This window comes from Diadema antillarum, unplaced genomic scaffold (genome assembly GCF_040938485.1).
Source record: "Diadema antillarum isolate AM-2024a unplaced genomic scaffold, OU_Dant_1.0 seq00000994_RagTag, whole genome shotgun sequence".
Taxonomy (NCBI): domain Eukaryota; kingdom Metazoa; phylum Echinodermata; class Echinoidea; order Diadematoida; family Diadematidae; genus Diadema; species Diadema antillarum.
This window is the reverse complement of record NW_027271832.1, coordinates 690,664-708,716: the sequence shown is the minus strand read 5'-3', so window position 1 is coordinate 708,716 and position 18,053 is coordinate 690,664. Positions and strand designations below refer to the sequence as shown.

General features: G+C 37.7%; 1 protein-coding gene across 1 annotated transcript in view; it reads right to left on the bottom strand.

Annotated features, from left to right (window-relative positions):
• Nucleotides 1-16,648, bottom strand: part of LOC139742287 (uncharacterized) — a 46,736-nt gene extending 30,088 nt beyond the window's left edge. Inside the window, exons 1-2 of the mRNA XM_071652866.1 lie at nt 16,051-16,648; nt 10,341-10,482 (exon numbers count right to left, since the gene is read on the bottom strand). Coding sequence (XP_071508967.1) covers nt 10,341-10,482; nt 16,051-16,551 — 643 coding nt within the window. The 5' untranslated portion in view covers nt 16,552-16,648. The remainder of the gene's footprint in view (nt 1-10,340; nt 10,483-16,050) is intronic.
• Nucleotides 16,649-18,053: the final 1,405 nt, after the last annotated feature.

Below are 18,053 nucleotides of genomic sequence, written 5' to 3'. Positions count from 1 at the left end.
TGCAGCACTCTTTAACTCTGTATTAATGGTCACCAACGCTTAGAGTGCCCTGGAAGTTGCATGCACTGTGCATACAGTTTACATGTTAGAAGTTCCCGCGCACTGGAAGATTACCGTGACAGTCTTATGCCCCTCTCAGCCACTTTGCATGTGATCTTGGCAAGCGATGATTCTCTGTATGAACAAACTCAGAGAGGCATAAGTCGAAGTCCTTCAAGAGCACTCCTGGGTCCAACTTTGTGTGTAAATGGGGTATTAGACTGTTCATGGTATCTCTGGAGGGATCCACTGTAGGGAGGAATATTGCATGTCTACAATCGCCAAAGCATATAGGTATGACAGCTGATGACAGCCAACCACATTTGCTACATATATTAGCCACATATTTTGGAAAAAAATTAATGCTTTTGGTCACTTTGGGTTTACTGCTGATGGGTTCTGCACAAAGTTGATACAGTCATGTCACAAAGAAAGCTATTTCTAACTACCCACAATGTGTCATATTACAAGAAATGTCAACACTGAAATTTTTAACTACGCAAAGTCTGAAAGTTTGTCTTTTTAGTATTGCGATAAGATCTTGACAGATTTGCTCTTTGGTACAAAGACTGCCTCCTCACTTAAAACATTCACCCCCTTTTTTTTTCTTCTGTGGCACCCATTCTCCCACAAGTTGCAGACGACTGCAACTGACACGATCCAAAATACAATCCAAAATACAAGTTCAGGAAACTACTTGGGCAGCTTGACCTTGGAGCAACCCCAGATTGCAAGTAGCTCAACATGGGCTCATCTGCGCACTTCATCAGTGCAGTGTTACCAAACTGCATGTATCCTTTCCACGGTACATCCACTCCGCACCCAGCCAGCAGGAGACTGAACTTGGTGGCTACAGGTCACTTCCCAGAGGACATGCAAATTCTGCCAGCCCACTTCCTAATATTCACCTCCAAGTCAGGAGCACTTGCCCCATCTACTGATTGATAGCATGATAGAGTACCACAGTTGAGGAAGTCCTTGTAATCTGTACACAGATTTCCTTCACTCCCCCTACCTGTAGCCATTTAATGACAAATGTTGCTGACATTGCACAGTATTGGCATGCACCATTAGGAGCAAAGTGTACACTATTGGTTGCCAGACTTACACGGGCATGAGATCAGCCCATGTGAAAGGATAAATTCTATTCTAATTCTCATGCGTGTAGGATCTGCAGTGACTGAACCCTTAAGCCTAATTGTTGACAAAAGTCACATTTTCAGACAAAAAGAGAATCTGGACAAACCAATCTAGAAGTACACAAAGACACAGACAAATAAACAGAGATATACAAACTGGTGAAAAATGTAAAGTCTTGAACACTGGTATGAACATCACCACCGCTGGTCCACTAACGGGACAAGCAGACAGACAGTAGGCCTATGCTAATCTTGGCTCACCTGCTGGGTTTGTCGGTTTCAGGCAACTTTAGGTTATGACCTAAAACCTATGGGGTCATACTCTCTCCAACTAATCTGGAAATAGCTAGCTATAAATGTATTAAAAGCAACACTGAACACATACATTGCATGCTGAAATTGTACTCTTGCAAAAGGTCATTTGCTGTAGTACTTACTACAAAGTGTATTCTCCACTGAGCACACTAAGCTTGTCTATTACAATATGCACATAACAGGTACTTACATAATTAATTTGTGACTGCAATCATAACCCTTGTCACATACATTGTAATGGTTTTAATTAATTGCAGTAGGATGAAATATTTTTATTTACAATCCCAGGGTGCTACAAACTCAGTGGGGCATGTAAAATGAGTTGGTACAAGCATGCTAAATTCATACTTTGCGTAAGTAAGGCCTAGTGTAAAGGTGGTTATTTTTGCGAGAGTAATTTTTTGTGCTCGACTGGGTGAGATGAAATTTTGCGTGTTTCTAATTCCGCAGTATCAAGACATCTTTTCGTGGAACAAATCTATGACGTGCAAAAGTATTAACAGTTATTATTTTTGTGCTGGTTTCTGGTCACGCAAAATGCCTGAAAATTTCCACACTGAGAAAATTTTACAGTATTTGGACAGTGGGAAAATATATTAGCATTAATAGTAATGCCCTAAAACCACACACACATGTACCTGTACACACAAAAATACTAATGGGTAGACTTATCTATGATGATTACATACAGTGTACAGTATATAGGCCTATCTGATTCTCACACAGCACAATATTAGAATCTGCTGCAAGGCGAGAAGTAAGAAACTCAACTTTCAATAGCTTTTATCATGCTCACTTTTAGTACCACTGGTATTCACACTAGGTATAATTATAACTGCTTTGTACTGACTTCCTCTTCAAATGAATTGATTGATACCTGTGTTAACCTTTGCCATATAGTTTGCACAATGGAATTCAGTTGGATCACAGATCATTATCAAACATAAAGCAGGGATTCCAAGCCTGTGAAGAGTATTTCAGTATTCTGAGAGATGAAAAGACATATTTTTGATGGAAAAACAATATTTTTACCTTTATTGCAATAGACATGTGGAGTAGTTACAATCTGGTAAAAAAAACAGTATTTTCCCTAAAACCTGCAGTATTCTTGGCAAAAACAGTACAAAATACTGCAAAAACTAAAAATTTGCATCTCTGTAGAAGGTAACATCTATCAACTCAGACTTTGTCTGTCCAGCAACCTTGTGTTTGTTTGTGCTTAATCAACTTGAATGAGTGTTCCGACATATGCCTAGTATTGTGGCTTTTCAAACCTTGGGATAAAAAAAAAAAAAAAAAGAGGGTTGAAGGTATAAAGTACTACTATTAGGCCTATACATCACACCAATGTTGATTCACACAAGTACACTTACTACTAGTCATAAACAAAGAGAGCATACAAATACGTATGCAAGTGATAAATGATTGCCAAGTTCTGATTTTCATCAACAAGCATCTTCCTGGTCTATTTTCTTAAGTTTTACGACTTTCTAGTACTGAAGGCCATTTATTTATTTATTTATTTTAAGAGAGAAAACTTAAATATATTTACAATGTACTTTACAGGAATCTATCATTTCCTATTTCACAAGGTATTCCTTGGCAAGGACTATCAATATCTCTAATTCATTCATTCACAGGTAGGGCCTATCCCTTTCCCTCACTTCATTGGACTAGAGCCAAAACCTGTCACTGACATGAACAAGAATACATAGGTACCACGGAAGATGACACACTTTAGTGTTGCAGTAGCAGTGTAAATCCCTTCCATTCAGCTCAGCAGGATGTAGTCAACCTCACAGTTACTACAGTACATACAATGATCACCACACTTGATGAGCCTGGTCTGCATGAATTTTCTTCTGAAGACAACCATGATTTGCATTTGAAGGAAAACTAACTTCTACAAAGATATTTTGCACATTCACAAGTACCGTATCTAGAAAAACTTCACCAAATTCTCAACGAAGATTTTCTGTGAAAAGAAAAAGAAAAAGAGTGCTGTTTCTACTCTGGGGCAATGTGACAGTGCGACATTATGTAACATCATGATAATCAATGCTTTGCAAGCAGGTGGAATGTGCTTTAATAAAAGACTGGACTGCAAGCCCCTATGATTACAGCTGACATGCGATCTAACATTTCACTACAGACAATTTGTGCATATGTACAGGAATTGTCCTGGCAAGTTTACAAACATGTTCTTTTAGCAATCTGAATGAAATCTTGAGCTTTTGTGAAACCCCTCTGTATACCTAGATATCCTTACTTGTTTGTGATTTCTATACCAATCAGAAGTTTTTCATACACTTTCTCTGCTAGCTCAGAGGGCAAGTGTTCAGTATTCTTTCAATCATTCGACCATCCTTTCACCTATAAGTTGATCATTATTAGTTGTACAAGACATGCAAGTATGCATATTGGCAGCACTATATCTAGGAAAAGCAGTACAAAGGCAAGACAAAATACATTTTCTACATACCTATGTCACAAAAGTTTTTGTCAGTATCATGAATGGATATTTTGTTGCTTGTTTTTTGAAGTGTTCCATAAGTCAAACAACCCTATGACATACGTAACTGCAGGCCTTCATGTAGTTTATCAGCCTTGTATTGATAGATGTACTAAGAAATGCCTGCTACATAATACGCTCATACATTCAAGTTACACCCCTCATGTTTCATCTGAGTCTTAACCTGGCAAGCCAAAAATATTTGAAAATCCCCTTAACATTTGAAATCCAGCCAAAGTAATCTGTCATCTTTCAGTTCAACTGGCTGGCTATGTTGGTAAGGTCAGGCAAAGGTCACAGATAGCTAGCAGTCTTACAACATTATGATAAATATCAAGGGCATCTACTTGTTCAGCCAGGCCTACTTATAAGCTGTGCACAATGTTACGTGTGCTGAGTACCATCCATATCTACTGTACAGACATTCCTCGACATGTGCTCGCTCCAACCTGAAGCCCCTGTTTTCAGGTACCCTTCCCAGTTGCTTGCAAACTCAGCACTATGAAAGTGCAAATGGCATGTGAGCAAATGTGACACTGTGTACAGTACGAACAGGCTGTCTGCTCCTACTCCACAGGGCATGTAAAGTGAGGGAAAAAAATTTCTCTTCATAATCTCTTTATGAATTATTTTAAAGACACTGAAAACCCCTCACCCAAGATAATAAGTACAATACATTGTAGTACAAGGAAAGAACAGTACTGTATTTAAATGGCATTTCAAGCAGCAAGAAAGCCTTTGACAGAGTATGAGTGAAGACCAAAGTGGTAAAGCCTGCAAGGTACAGGCATACAATAAATTTCAGGGAAGTGTGATGAGCATAGTTCAGCTATATAATTCTTCTAATATCTGATTTGTCATTTTTAAGTTGATCACAGACAGACACAATCATCACAATGCCAAGTTGTCCCTTGCACCTGTTCAAACCAAGAAATTCATGTAGGCCTACATTGCATCATGTATCTCTCATCCATTATTTGTACAAATTTATGTACATGTGTATATCATAATAGCACTACAGTGTACATGTATTTATGAGCACAAATATGATTTTAACTTGATAGTCAGACTTTGCTGAATTACATAAGCCCTGTTTTAACCGATCTTATCACGACAATGCAGCAACAATGTCCGGAGAACAGAATTTTTCTAAAATTCAAATAAAACTGCAGGAGAGAGCGAGGGGTGCTGTTTTAACACGCACACACACACACACTGAAAATCTTACCCCAGTAGGTTTCTACAAATGGGGTGTGTCCACTGATGTGACTACCACGCCTACCAACCAGCGCTGCCCATTATTCTAGATTGTGCACATACAATCACTGATCTCAGCTACATCTACAGAGAATAGTGATTACAATTCATGCATGTCAATCATTCTCTATTGGCAATATTGCGCATGCGGATTGAGTGTATCAAAGGAATGTTCCAACAGTTGCGTTCTCATAGAAGGGCTGTCAGGGTAGTGTTGTGGTACTATCAAGGTAATGCCAGGGTAGAATTTGGCAAAAGTTACCGCAACAACATCCAAGCAACATTTTGCAGGGACCGTTTTAACAAGCAGGGTGAAAAAAGATTACCCTGGTGTTACCCAGACATTGCCGAAGTGACTCCAGTCTGAAAGACTCTGTTAAAGAATGGGTTTTTTATGGCTTCCTATTGCAAAATTCATGTTTACCTGACCTAATCTGAACTACTCGTAGTTTCTAATGTGTACTGGACTTACATTCATACAAGAAAATTACGTTCAGAAGAATTTCAATTTTTTTCACTGGTATCACTTTTATAAACCTGAATAAGCATCCATGTCTGATAACAGCAACACACAGGTCCACTGATGCCTTAATTTTTCAGGATAGCATTGTCTTTCAAGAGATACGAATGTACATATGTGAAAATGGAAACTCAATTCAAACACTATTCCTCAACTAAAACTAGCAAATGATTGGAGCTCCCTGTAGACCCCCTCCCTTGGTATTCATGAGTATGTTGTATCTCAAAAGTGACACAATATTGTTGTAGGGCTAGGCAAATCAACAGAGAGAAAATGGTGTGAAATCTACTACTGACAGTCGCATAACCTCAATTTTCCTTCAAGATATAACATTGCAGTTTTTATTCCAGAGTGAATAGTGAAGGTTATACAATGTTTTATAATGCAAAATTTTCCACTAAGAGGGGATTTAATGCCTTTAATAAAAGTCAAAGAAGACTACAGAGACATGTCAGAATGTTACTATTTGAGTCTTCCCTGAAGTGCAAGCAAAGTCTTTGATAGTAACTCACATATTTCTGCAAGTAAAGCTCAAGTCAAATCGATATGCATTCATGTAATCAATCACAATGACAGCACAATTACCCAAAATAAATCTATTTTGTGGTTTCACTGGTGACTGCTTCGCTGCATTTCTCTAGGTATATGGAGCATGATTTGCTGATATCAATTAGTACAAGTATCTCAATCACTTGTTAAGCTGTTCATTCTACTGCATGCATTGATTGAAACAATCAGCGGGGTCGCTAATATCCAATCAACTTTGAGGAAGAAGTGGAGCTAATCAGGGCTATGGATGCTAATTTGTAAGAATTTATGCAACACTATTATACTTTTGGCAGGTACTCTGGACATTCCATGAACTGTAATACAAGGCACACACAAAATCAAAATGGTAGATTGTGATACTGCGCACTATCTAAATTTAATCACGTCACTTTCAAAGTACAATTGTAAGTCTCCACTACAAATAGGAATGGAAAGCGTGTGAAATAGGCAGTCATTCCTTCCTATGTAAAATGCATAGCAGATCCATGAACAGAACAAAATGCCAAAAACACATGACAAGCAATTGACAGCGTAATGTCAACTAGACATCAGAACCACAGCAGCCTTGTTGACATTTTGGTCTTCCCAGTATGCAGTGTTTGTGAACTTGCCATAAAGAGGGGTTAGGACACATCCCAAAGGATTCCAACAGAGGAACTTCTAAACAAAGATCAGTAGACGATGTGGAATACAGCTGCACAAAACCCTACACTTCTAGATACCCACACAGACACACTGCTCTATGACGGCCTCAGACCATGTACCCAAGACAGCATTGCACTGATCATCCATCACCAGATGCTCGTACAAGTTTGCATCTCAGTGTGTCTCTGAACTGGAGCCAAGCTGCTACTCACACTGTACATGTGTGGGTGCATTATGTGCCAACATGCAGCTTTGCAAGGTGCACACTTCGAACTCACAAGTGCAATGTCCGCATTCTACATTGTATACTTCTTGGTACTGTATCATGTGTGTTTCTTCTGAACTTCTGTTATACAATACTTTTCAACATTTGATTTCATTAGTAAAATAAATAGAAAGTATCATTGACACTGCAAATGACAGCTTCTTTGACGGCAACCCTTCTATCTCACGGTATTATGATCAGATGTTTTGTTTTACTTCGTTTTGTAATGCTTTTCTGGTAACTTACTCCTATATTAAGAAAAACAATGGATGGGGGTTAGCACTTTAGAAAATGCAAGGGAAATAATGCTTTTATTTTGCACTGCTGAAGAAAAGCAGAGACTTTGCAAACTCAACTTTCGAACATGTTATACTGGTACAAAATGCCATCTTGTCAAACATCACACTAGAATACAGGAATATCTGAAAGTAGGACTTCTAATGTTTAAGCTTGGAAATAAAACCATACGCCTACAATGTACATGCACATTTTCCAAAGGTGTACACAGGCCTATGTCTGGGTTGTGTGTCTACTGAAGTTTACTGCAAAAGAATGTTAGCAGCATTGAATGTTGGTGTTTAATACAATGATGCTGTGCTCCACAGCCATGAAGGAATGCTAATCTCTGTCAGGATGGGGTCACATTAGAACAGGTGGGTTCATTTTGGACAACTCTGCATTGTACTAACACTACCACCAGAATTCTCGGTTGTGAGTAAAAAAAATACAGCTTGAGTGAGCACATTATTGAGTACCATACTTATTTTATCTGTCATTGGTCACACTGTCAAGATGAAACCATCAGATCAGGGGTAATTGAAAATGGGCTATCTAAACTAGCCAGGCCCACTTACATGAATACAGAGAATAGCAAGAGTCAAAAGAAACAAGTGCCCAAAAACTCACACCTGAAGTCACACCCGAAGTTTCATAACAGACAATACTTGATGATTCATGGAACATAGAACCTACTGGTACAGTTTATAGCAAGTAGACTGTTTAAAAGTGTAGCAAGTAGACTGTTTAAAAGTATTGAACTGTCACCCATGTTAAAAATCACTTTACCTGTATAGTTCTTGCTTTATAGTTTGATAAGTTCATCACTGACCAGTAAACTAGCAAGTTTATCAAAACATTACAATAAAATGTAGGATTCTACAGTAACAATTTTTTCCTGAAGTTTGTGTCCCTGACTGCACCATATCAACTACAAATTGCAATTAGGCAATGAAACCTCTCTTCTTCTTCTTCTTTTATTTTTTTTGGCCTTGTATCATGCAAATGTCTGTATTTCATGCTATTTTGCAGTACTGTCTAAAACAAACAAACAAACAAACAAAAACACAGCAATCCATGCCATCAAAGAGTATGTTTTACTAATTACAGCCTGACTAATTATCTCTTCTTAAATGCATGGTTTTGATGACAGTCTCACTCACTGCACCAACATAGCATCACAAACACACACAATAAAAAATGAACACTGACTAGACACAAACTACTACTGTATGTGAGAGTTTATAAATATCTTCAACATGACATCATCCAGACATACACTTCTTTGTGAATAACAATAGCTCACAGATGAACTACTGTAGATATAGAAGTATGTCAGAGCCAATATACAAACCATACCATGGAATTCATAATTTTCCCTTTAAAGGGAATGGCTAGTAGCCGATCAGTGGGAATCAGTGGGAATGCTGAGGGATGATTGTTCCAATCCTTGTGGGATTCATTTAAGAGTACAATATCTACTGTTGTGTGAAAATTATTTGCTTCAGAACGGTCTCATATTCACATAATGTGCAGATTAATGCCCCCCCCCCCCCCCCCGTCACTGACCAGGCACGCTAACCTGGAAACATTAAATTGCACATTACTTGAATATGAGACCATTCTGAAGCAAATAATTTTCACACAATAGATATATAATGTACTCTTAAATGAATCCCACAAGGATTGGAACAATCATCCTCCAGCATTCCCACTGATCAGTTACTAGCTATCCCCTTTAAGGTGTATAGTATTCTGCACGCACAAATAATTTCCGTAACTTACTAAGTTGCTATTCCTTAGAAAGTTCAAGGCTCCCCCCCCCCCCCCCCCATACACGTCATGCATGTATTGTATTGACTGCTATGGTGCATCCTTCACTTGATATTGCTTTGAAATTTGACTGCAATTGTGCAGCTATGTTACTATCAAAATGCACATGAAAAACAATTATGCAATATTTACAATGCAAGTGACCTTTGCTTTATCAGACCTAAAATCTGTTAACTAACAATGCACAATGTTGCCAGATGGAGTGTTGAGCTATTCTGAGATAGGTGTATGGAATGACACTTGGCAACAAGCCACAAGGACAAAGTACAGTAAGAACATGTCACGTACTGACCACAACAGTGATCATACACTCACATCATAATTTGTCTATTTTGGTTGGGGTGGATGGATCGACAATTACTACACTTAGCATTAGCATTTATATTCAATTGAAAATACTCCTACAAATGTTTTCTGTACAAGTGCTATCAACACTTAAACCTTCTTCAACATTAATGATCTGATATGTTGTCTGGTTTCCCCCACAATATACTGTGTGCAACTGCAATATAATCTTGTATGTACACCCAGTAAAGCCACTCTGCATATTCTGCATGCATGATAAATGGACTGAAGATATCCAGTAACTCATTTATTGACACCAAAAAATACTTCATTCCTGCAATATTCATCAATCCATAACTCTAGTTCACTTGTTTGATAAAAGGTTATCACAAAGTTTATTCTCTTAAAGACTACATTCCGAGAATTGCTTGATTGGTGTTATGTAAGGCAGAGTGTACTTCACTGTCATTCAGCATCAATTCTTACTGTATAAACTACAGTATGTACAAAAACGCTGTAGGCACACGAGAAAAAGAAAATGTAGAGACTCTTATAAAAGCATTATTATTGGTGTGTAAAAATGTTGCATTTTGATGTGAATGCTGCAAGCCTTTAGCATTGTGATACTTTGTATGTACATGTATGTTACACAAATACATACTATATCTGAAATCCATTTTTCCAAAATCCAAACACAACTCTTACCTTGTGGGGAATCCTGGGTGTTGTTTGTCTTGTCATCCCCTTTTTCCAAACTAGAATTTGAGGCACTCACAAGTTGCTCCTTGACATCTTTGGAAGCGACGGTTTCAGTGGTCCCTTGTTGATTATGGTCCATTTCTTCATCCTACAGTAGGAAATATGTCCAGAAAAAAACAAAGAGAAAACTGGAATGCTTATATATCTGATAAAGCCCAAGCATGGAGCTTATAAAAAACAACAACAAACAACAACAAAACAACAACTCCGCATTCTGTCAATAAGTAAATTTGTACTTTGATCTTATTTCAGCTGAATATAATCATTCATGATTACACATGATCATGCAGGTTAATTTCACTTCAGACATCAAGCAATATTTATACTCCAGAATGTTAATGAGTTTTATGGCATGAAGCACTAACAAAAGTAAAACCCAACTTTGAGCATATTATACTGTGAACTCAACATTGCTAACATGTTTACTTGTAGCTGATGACAACGAATGAATGTGACAGGTCCAAGGATCATACGTATCATTGAAACAGAAGGAGAAAAGAAAGTTCAGTTTCAAGAGAGCATAAAATCTCATCAAAACTATGTCATTCCTATAGCTTGTCACAATGACGGTACAACACCAGTTCTGAAAACAAACTTACATGTAAATGACACTGAATCTGTCATTCTCAATACTTCGCATGAGGGAATGACAACTCTATCAAAAGGTGTACATCCTTGATAAGTTTACTGTTGTTGAACTGACAAAAAGTACAGTTTGATAACAAAGAAATGCAAACCAATACCCTGTACTGTAGTCAGCAAAAGTATGTCCACAGGCTGTTGGACTTTAATATCATAACAAAATGCAATGTTGTCATTGGCCAAATCTGCCAGATATTTGCTGAATCTGGGTTCCCAATAAAATAACACATTTTTGAAATTTGAAAATTGCACATATCATGCATGCTAAATCAAATACAATAGGGGGGGGGGAATGTCCATTTAAATATTGGACAAGAAGAATATACTGCCAGGGAAATCACTAAATACTAGTAACCCCAAATGACAGCTCTGCATATGTCTGAAGTATGCATATCTACATATTGCAATCAAATCTAGCTAATTTTATTTTACTCACTTTTTGATTACAATCTAATTACATATTTACTACCCTGAAATATTGGCTCAATATTTCTGCATTCCATATTAATTCTTCTGCAGCTAGAGATGTACATAAATATTTGCGTCTACATGCAGTCAGTACATCCATGCAGACAGTTGCAAGTGCACTGTAACTGTGTTAGCTCATCAATTCAGTGTTTGGCAATAAAGCATGTACACATGTACGACCTTTGATAAATGAATGCACAAAACCAGGAGTAGCACAAGTACTGTAAAGAATGTATGAAATTAATCACAAAAGAATACTGACACATGTCAAAGGTACAGGGGAGACCAGTTTTGATTTTCAAACATTATCTGCAGATTCAGCAATAATCCACTGTAAATCAGTTGATACATAATATCAAAACTTTGCATGGAGGCAAATTTGTAGAGGTATTAATGACAGATGGTTAATGACATGTCTATTTATTTTACCATAGGAACATCATGTCATCAGCTGATTTCCAAAGACTATAGAATGAGAAATGAAGCATCAGGTACAATTTTTTTGTGTTGTGTATCCTGGAAGAAACTTTGTTGTGACATGAAGTCAAATAGTCCATGAAAATGGAGAATCACCAGGGAACTACAATCTCATTTGCTAGATGCCCCTCCCCCCCCCCAACACAACACACACACACACACACACACACACACATGGCAAAGAGCTGTTCTAATGAATTCATCTCTCCTTGAAGAAACTTATGGCTGGTCTTAGACTGGCTACTGCTTTATAGGAGTAATCATTGTGCACATCTTGAATGTTTTTAATTGTAATTTTCCACAAAATTTGCGCATAGCTATCAGAAATGGCATCCATCCACAATAATCATTTTATGCCATGATATGAAAGTATTAAATCAAACAGAAGGCAAGATTTATCTATCTTTAAAATGATTAGTCATAGAACTCTTTGCATATGTTGAAGGTGATATGTTGTTCTATACTGGGTACCACTGATATACAGTAGCAATGTAACTTTTATTCCAAGTACAACACTGTAACAAGTCTCTAAATCAGTCATTTCCTCAAATGTCACAATCCTGTAGCATCTACTACTTGGGTAAAACACTATCTTGCTGCTTATTTACTGTGCAATCTACACAGATTTTGATTGCAGCGACCTTGAAATCTGACCCAATTTCCAAGAGCTTGTAACTTTGAATCATCATTTTTTTCGAATTTTTGTTTTCTCTAAATTTTGTCAGTTTTGACTTTTGTAAATCACTTGGATATGATCAATCTCAGCAGTAGCAAAAGTGACAAAAGCTACACTGAATACTGCAAGAGCATATCAATTCAGTTCTTTCCAACACAAACAGCTAGCAACGTCAGGAAAGACTTCCTCTAAAAATGTACCCCCCCCCCCACCTCTGCCATATCTCTCTACAGCTACACTACTGCTTCCCTACCCTCTCGTTAGCTTACAGTGGACACACAGACGCACACATGCATGTTTGGCAAATGGTGAGGTATTACTATTGGGGGGGGGGGGGGACACAAGAAAGTCCTACTATACTGTAAAAGTGGAAATTTTTGCGCGCGAGAAACTAGCGCGAAAATAAAAGCGCGCAAATATTTTTGCTTGCCATATGTTCCTGTGCGTGATATCCTGATTTCGCAGAATTAAAAACACGCGAAACTCTTCTTACCCGGCCAAGCGCGAAAAATTAGTCGCGCAAAAATATCCACTTTTACAGTAGCCTACATCATTGCAGTGTGAAACCAAGTTCCACAAATATGTAAGTCTCTTTATTCAGTCAAACAGACTGTACTACACTGGTCATTAGCACATACCAAAGAATTGGTATTAGTAGGGTCATATGGGCTGATCAATATAATTGTTCTTGCCTATCTATATATCACATTCAGCTTTTGAGAAGAGCATGTGGTGATGTAATACTGTATACGCTATAATTTTCGCGTACATAAATTTTCGCGAATTGTCGCTGTCACACATTTTCGCGAGTGGTTAAATTCGCGATTGAGGGACCAGAGAAAATATGAAGTGGCAAAGAAAGTGTGAATTTTTAACTTACTAGCAAATAAGAATGATACTAGTTATACACTGCATAAAAAAGACTTGCCAAACTCTGCGAACTAGTAAGTTAGAATTCAACATTTTTGAAGTGGTTAAGTCCATCGCGCTAGATTTCTGACGAGTGGCCCCCTTGCGATAATGGATTGGCTCTCTACAGTATTCGTAAGTAGACATGGACGTGCGTAAACAAGCTATAGCCAGTATGGTCTGTTCGGTAAGCCGTGACATGGTATACTAGTACTGAAATGTTCGTATCATCAAGGCAAGGGATTAATTTTGGAAGGTAATGTTTTCGCGTGTTGTTAATTTCGCGAATAGCTCCCGACTCGCGAAATTAGCGAAAATAAAACCCCTGCGAAATATATAGCGTATACAGTATTAGTAAGCTTTCGATTTGTTTTCTCTAACTTTTCAAAACACACCCATCATTAAATCAGGGATGCGAACTCTCACTCATTGTGAGACTCACTCATTTTGGTCCTTTCTCACTCTAAAACATAATTTCATTTGCATGCATTTCTATTGATCTAACTCATTTTGACTCCTAAATTATAGCATTGGCCTATGGGAGTCTCACTCTCAACTAGTTTCCAATGTTGGCAGCCCTGTTAAATGGTTCGACCCAGATGCTGTAAATGCCAAAGTTCAAATTGATATGTGATTTATAGCTGTACCCAACTTCCCTTCGAAAAATTCGCCTTCCCCCTATGAAAAAGTGGACATGCCCGACCTGTCGCGAGAGTACACTCCACATGTAGTGCATTTGTGCATCAAACGTAGTATATAGGCCTACAGGTATGGTATTACTGGACAGCATGGTAATTCCAGATGCGCAAATTTCTGCGTATAAATGACATTTAATACGCGCAGAATTTCATAGACTATCCTCACAGAGCATTACATAGGCCAAAATTGCAAAAAATGTGACACAAAAATGTTAAAACACTAAGAAATTCACATTTCACCTCAGATTTAGAAGATGTCAAATACAAGATTTCATCACGTGAATTCTCCAAAATGTTCATGTTACACCTTTTGCCATACAACACAACCTTGAGCCTTATTTCCCATTTTGTCTTGTTTTCCGCTCCGTTAAGAATGTGTACGGTAAACTGTGGTGTATGAAATGTAATTCTGGTGCAAGGAAAAGACGTGAAAGACGTTAATTATTCCATTACGAAAATTGTGTCCGGAATGCGATTTTACACCGCCATAAAAAACAATTTTTTGTAAAGGAGTATACCTGAAGTCTATTTTCACAAAACTGGAGTGAGTAATATTTGTGATTTTGCTGAATTCATAATTTTTGGGGAATTCGTGAACAATTTGTGTTATTCTTCTTCTTCTTCTAGTAGTCCTGCGTCCTTCACGCTTGGATATTATTACAGGTGTGATTCATGCTCTGTGTGCTGTGCTTGTGTGAAAGTGTATTTTTGGCAGAAATTTCATCCTCTTGGGTACGGAATTCAGAGCCATGAAAAAAAAAGCATCCGGCAATACTATCCACTCTTTTATCGAATTCAAACACACGTCTATAAAGTTTTTCCAAGCCACACAGGCCAGACAGAGATTTTTCACTGTGACACGTTGGAAGAACATATCCTTCCACTTTTTGCTTGACGTAAAACGGTCATACACTAGAACTATATTAAAGGACAAGTTCACCCTTATAAACATAAGGATTGAGAGAATGCAGCAATATTAGTAGAACACATCAGTGAAAGTTTGAGGAAAATTGGACAATCGATGCAAAAGTTATGAATTTTTCAAATTTTTGTGTTGGAACCGCTGTATGAGGAGCCTACTATAGCTTATGAGTCATATGCGTACAACAGTATAAAGAAAATGTAAAGAAAATTTAACATATTTTCACTTTTTTCGCATAATAAAAGAGCACTTGACTTGCCCTTTTCTAAAGGGCAGGGGGAATAATATTACCCATCACATATGTCGGTAACGAGTCAAGGGAATGTGTACTTTTTTCAAAAGAAGACATTTTGTGAAAATCTCTTTATATTTTCCTTATATTGTTGTACGCATGTGACATCTAAGTTTTTCATACACTGCAGTAGTCTTCTCATCCAGCGGTTACTGCACAAAAACTTCAAAAATTCATAACTTTTGAACGGATTGTCCGATTTTCCTCAAACTTTCAATGATGTGTTCTACTAATATTGCTACATTCTCTCAATCCTTATGTTTATGAAGGTGAACTTGTCCTTTAATAAAGTACGAGAGGAATAAACAGTAACACTGTAACAGGTGCATGAACGATTGGTGACTTCATGGTATGTGACGTTAGATATAATCAAGTAGAACATGTTGATGTAACATTAATAGTTTCTAACTTCTTGAACTTCCCATTTCCAATCCAGTTATTTTTGATAAATTTTACATCATGTGATGTACGACGCAGACGGAGTATGTCAGGACATAATCAGACAAATGTTTGGAAAGGCAATGCGTGCAAGGTTTATATCATCTCAATTTTTTTTTCTACAGGCCATTTACCTCTGGAGAAACCTTGCCCTCTACAGCCTGCAAAAGTGCATAGAGTTGGCACCTAAGGGCCTGCTTCTGACTGAACGTGAAGGCAGGATGATTGAGGGCCATGACAGCAAGAAGGACAACCTTCTCGTCCGTCTCAGTGTGAGGATTTCGAGTTCTGAAGCCATTCGATAAGATGGCGTCGGTATGTTCCTTTAGCGTTCGATATAGCACAGTTGCACCATCAGTACATCTTGAATTCATCAATGCAAGACTAGTTAGTACTTTATCAAGAATCCTTATATCAGTTATATTCGTCAATTTGGACAAATATGACACATCGTTAGCATGAAGTTCTGACTCCCTCAGCCGATCGTAGTCCCTTCGCCCCAGACTTTCAACATAAGTTCCAAGGAATCGCAGTTCGATGGGGCTGCAGCAATCCATCAGCGCGCAAAGAAAATCTATTCTTCTGTACACGCTAAGATCACAAAACCACGCTATAACCTCCTTTTTACAAACCATGGTGATGATATTTTGTCACCTCCAGCACCAAGAAATTGTTGAAACTCCGTAATTTTATCTCCGAACTACGGGTGACTTGTACTGGTCGCCATTACGGCTGCACACTGCATAAGGAATAATAACATCCGGGCATTTCATAATGGATTTTTCCAAGAGGGGTGTAGATTTTCATCAAATTCATATATGATCAATTGCATTAGGTTGGACAACTGAGATATCAATCTTGACATAAAAAAGGATTTGGATTATATTTTGTGTAATAAATGAAGAATTATGGAGTAAAAAATATGTATTTTGTGTTTCATACTACCACAGTCATACCTATATAGCCCTGCTGATTAGTGGTAGCGTCACACTCGCCGAACAAACAATTTTGTCCTGTCAAGCTGTTTTCTCGGGCCGGTTCTACAGCACAAACGTTCTATCTATATAAATACTGAATATTTTAACCATTTAATTCAGACTTCCAAAGAGATACTGCTAAATAGTCCAATGAAAATGATGAGGTTTTGACATTTTGCTTTATGATTATGTCATCACCTTGTACGCATGCATGTTTTATGGGTCGCAGCTGTATGAACGTAGACTTTTCCTAGACACTCAGTAGTTACTCGTGAATTTCAACGTAGAAAGTAATATCTAACACATACACTTATATAGAAAAACATCTGGAGTAGTAAGACTGTGTCAAACAACTTGCCGAATTTTCAATCAGTGCCTCGCCGACAGATTTGGGCGCGCATTATGACTCGTAAAAGTTTGGGATAACATAGGAATCTGTTCTTTTATTGAAAAGTGGTCGTTGTTAGTCTCCTGATCATCGGTCATGAGTTGACTTGGAAGTATGAGTAAAATTTTATTTGTCACAACAACAATATTATTGGCTAGTTACAATAAGAGTCAATGATCTGTGCTGTCACTGCAGTGGTGCTGATATATTTTCGAAGGTCGTCAGATCATGCGCAATTTCATTTAGTGTTAGATCAATATTTATTCTATTCAATTCATACATGATTTTTATTATGTCATAACAATCGTATGGAGTATGGAAATTCAGTATAAAACTTTGTCAAAATGTAACAGGTTGGCCTAGAATTCAGTGAAAGTTATAGAGGCTTGTTAAAATAGAATGGACTATACCCTTAAAGTGAACAGAAATCAAATCATGTTATAATTCATATTTACATTAAAATAGTTAATGATAGTAAGTCACCGAAGGTGGTGGATCCAGGGGGAGCGCACCGGGCGCCCCCTTTATTTTTTGCCAAAAAAAAGGAAATAAAAAGAAAAAATGGGAGGGGCGTGCACTCCCCTTTAACTTTGTGTTAAGGCGTCCCCTCTATTTATGGAATTCCTGGATCCGCCCCTGACCGACAATATAAAAATAATTAATGAGCATAGAGAGAATTCATAGCACATGCTGAAACAGTCACGAAACCGAAATGAAAAAAAAAAAAAAGTAACCGGCAATATCAAAGGAACATGGAGATAATAAGACAAAC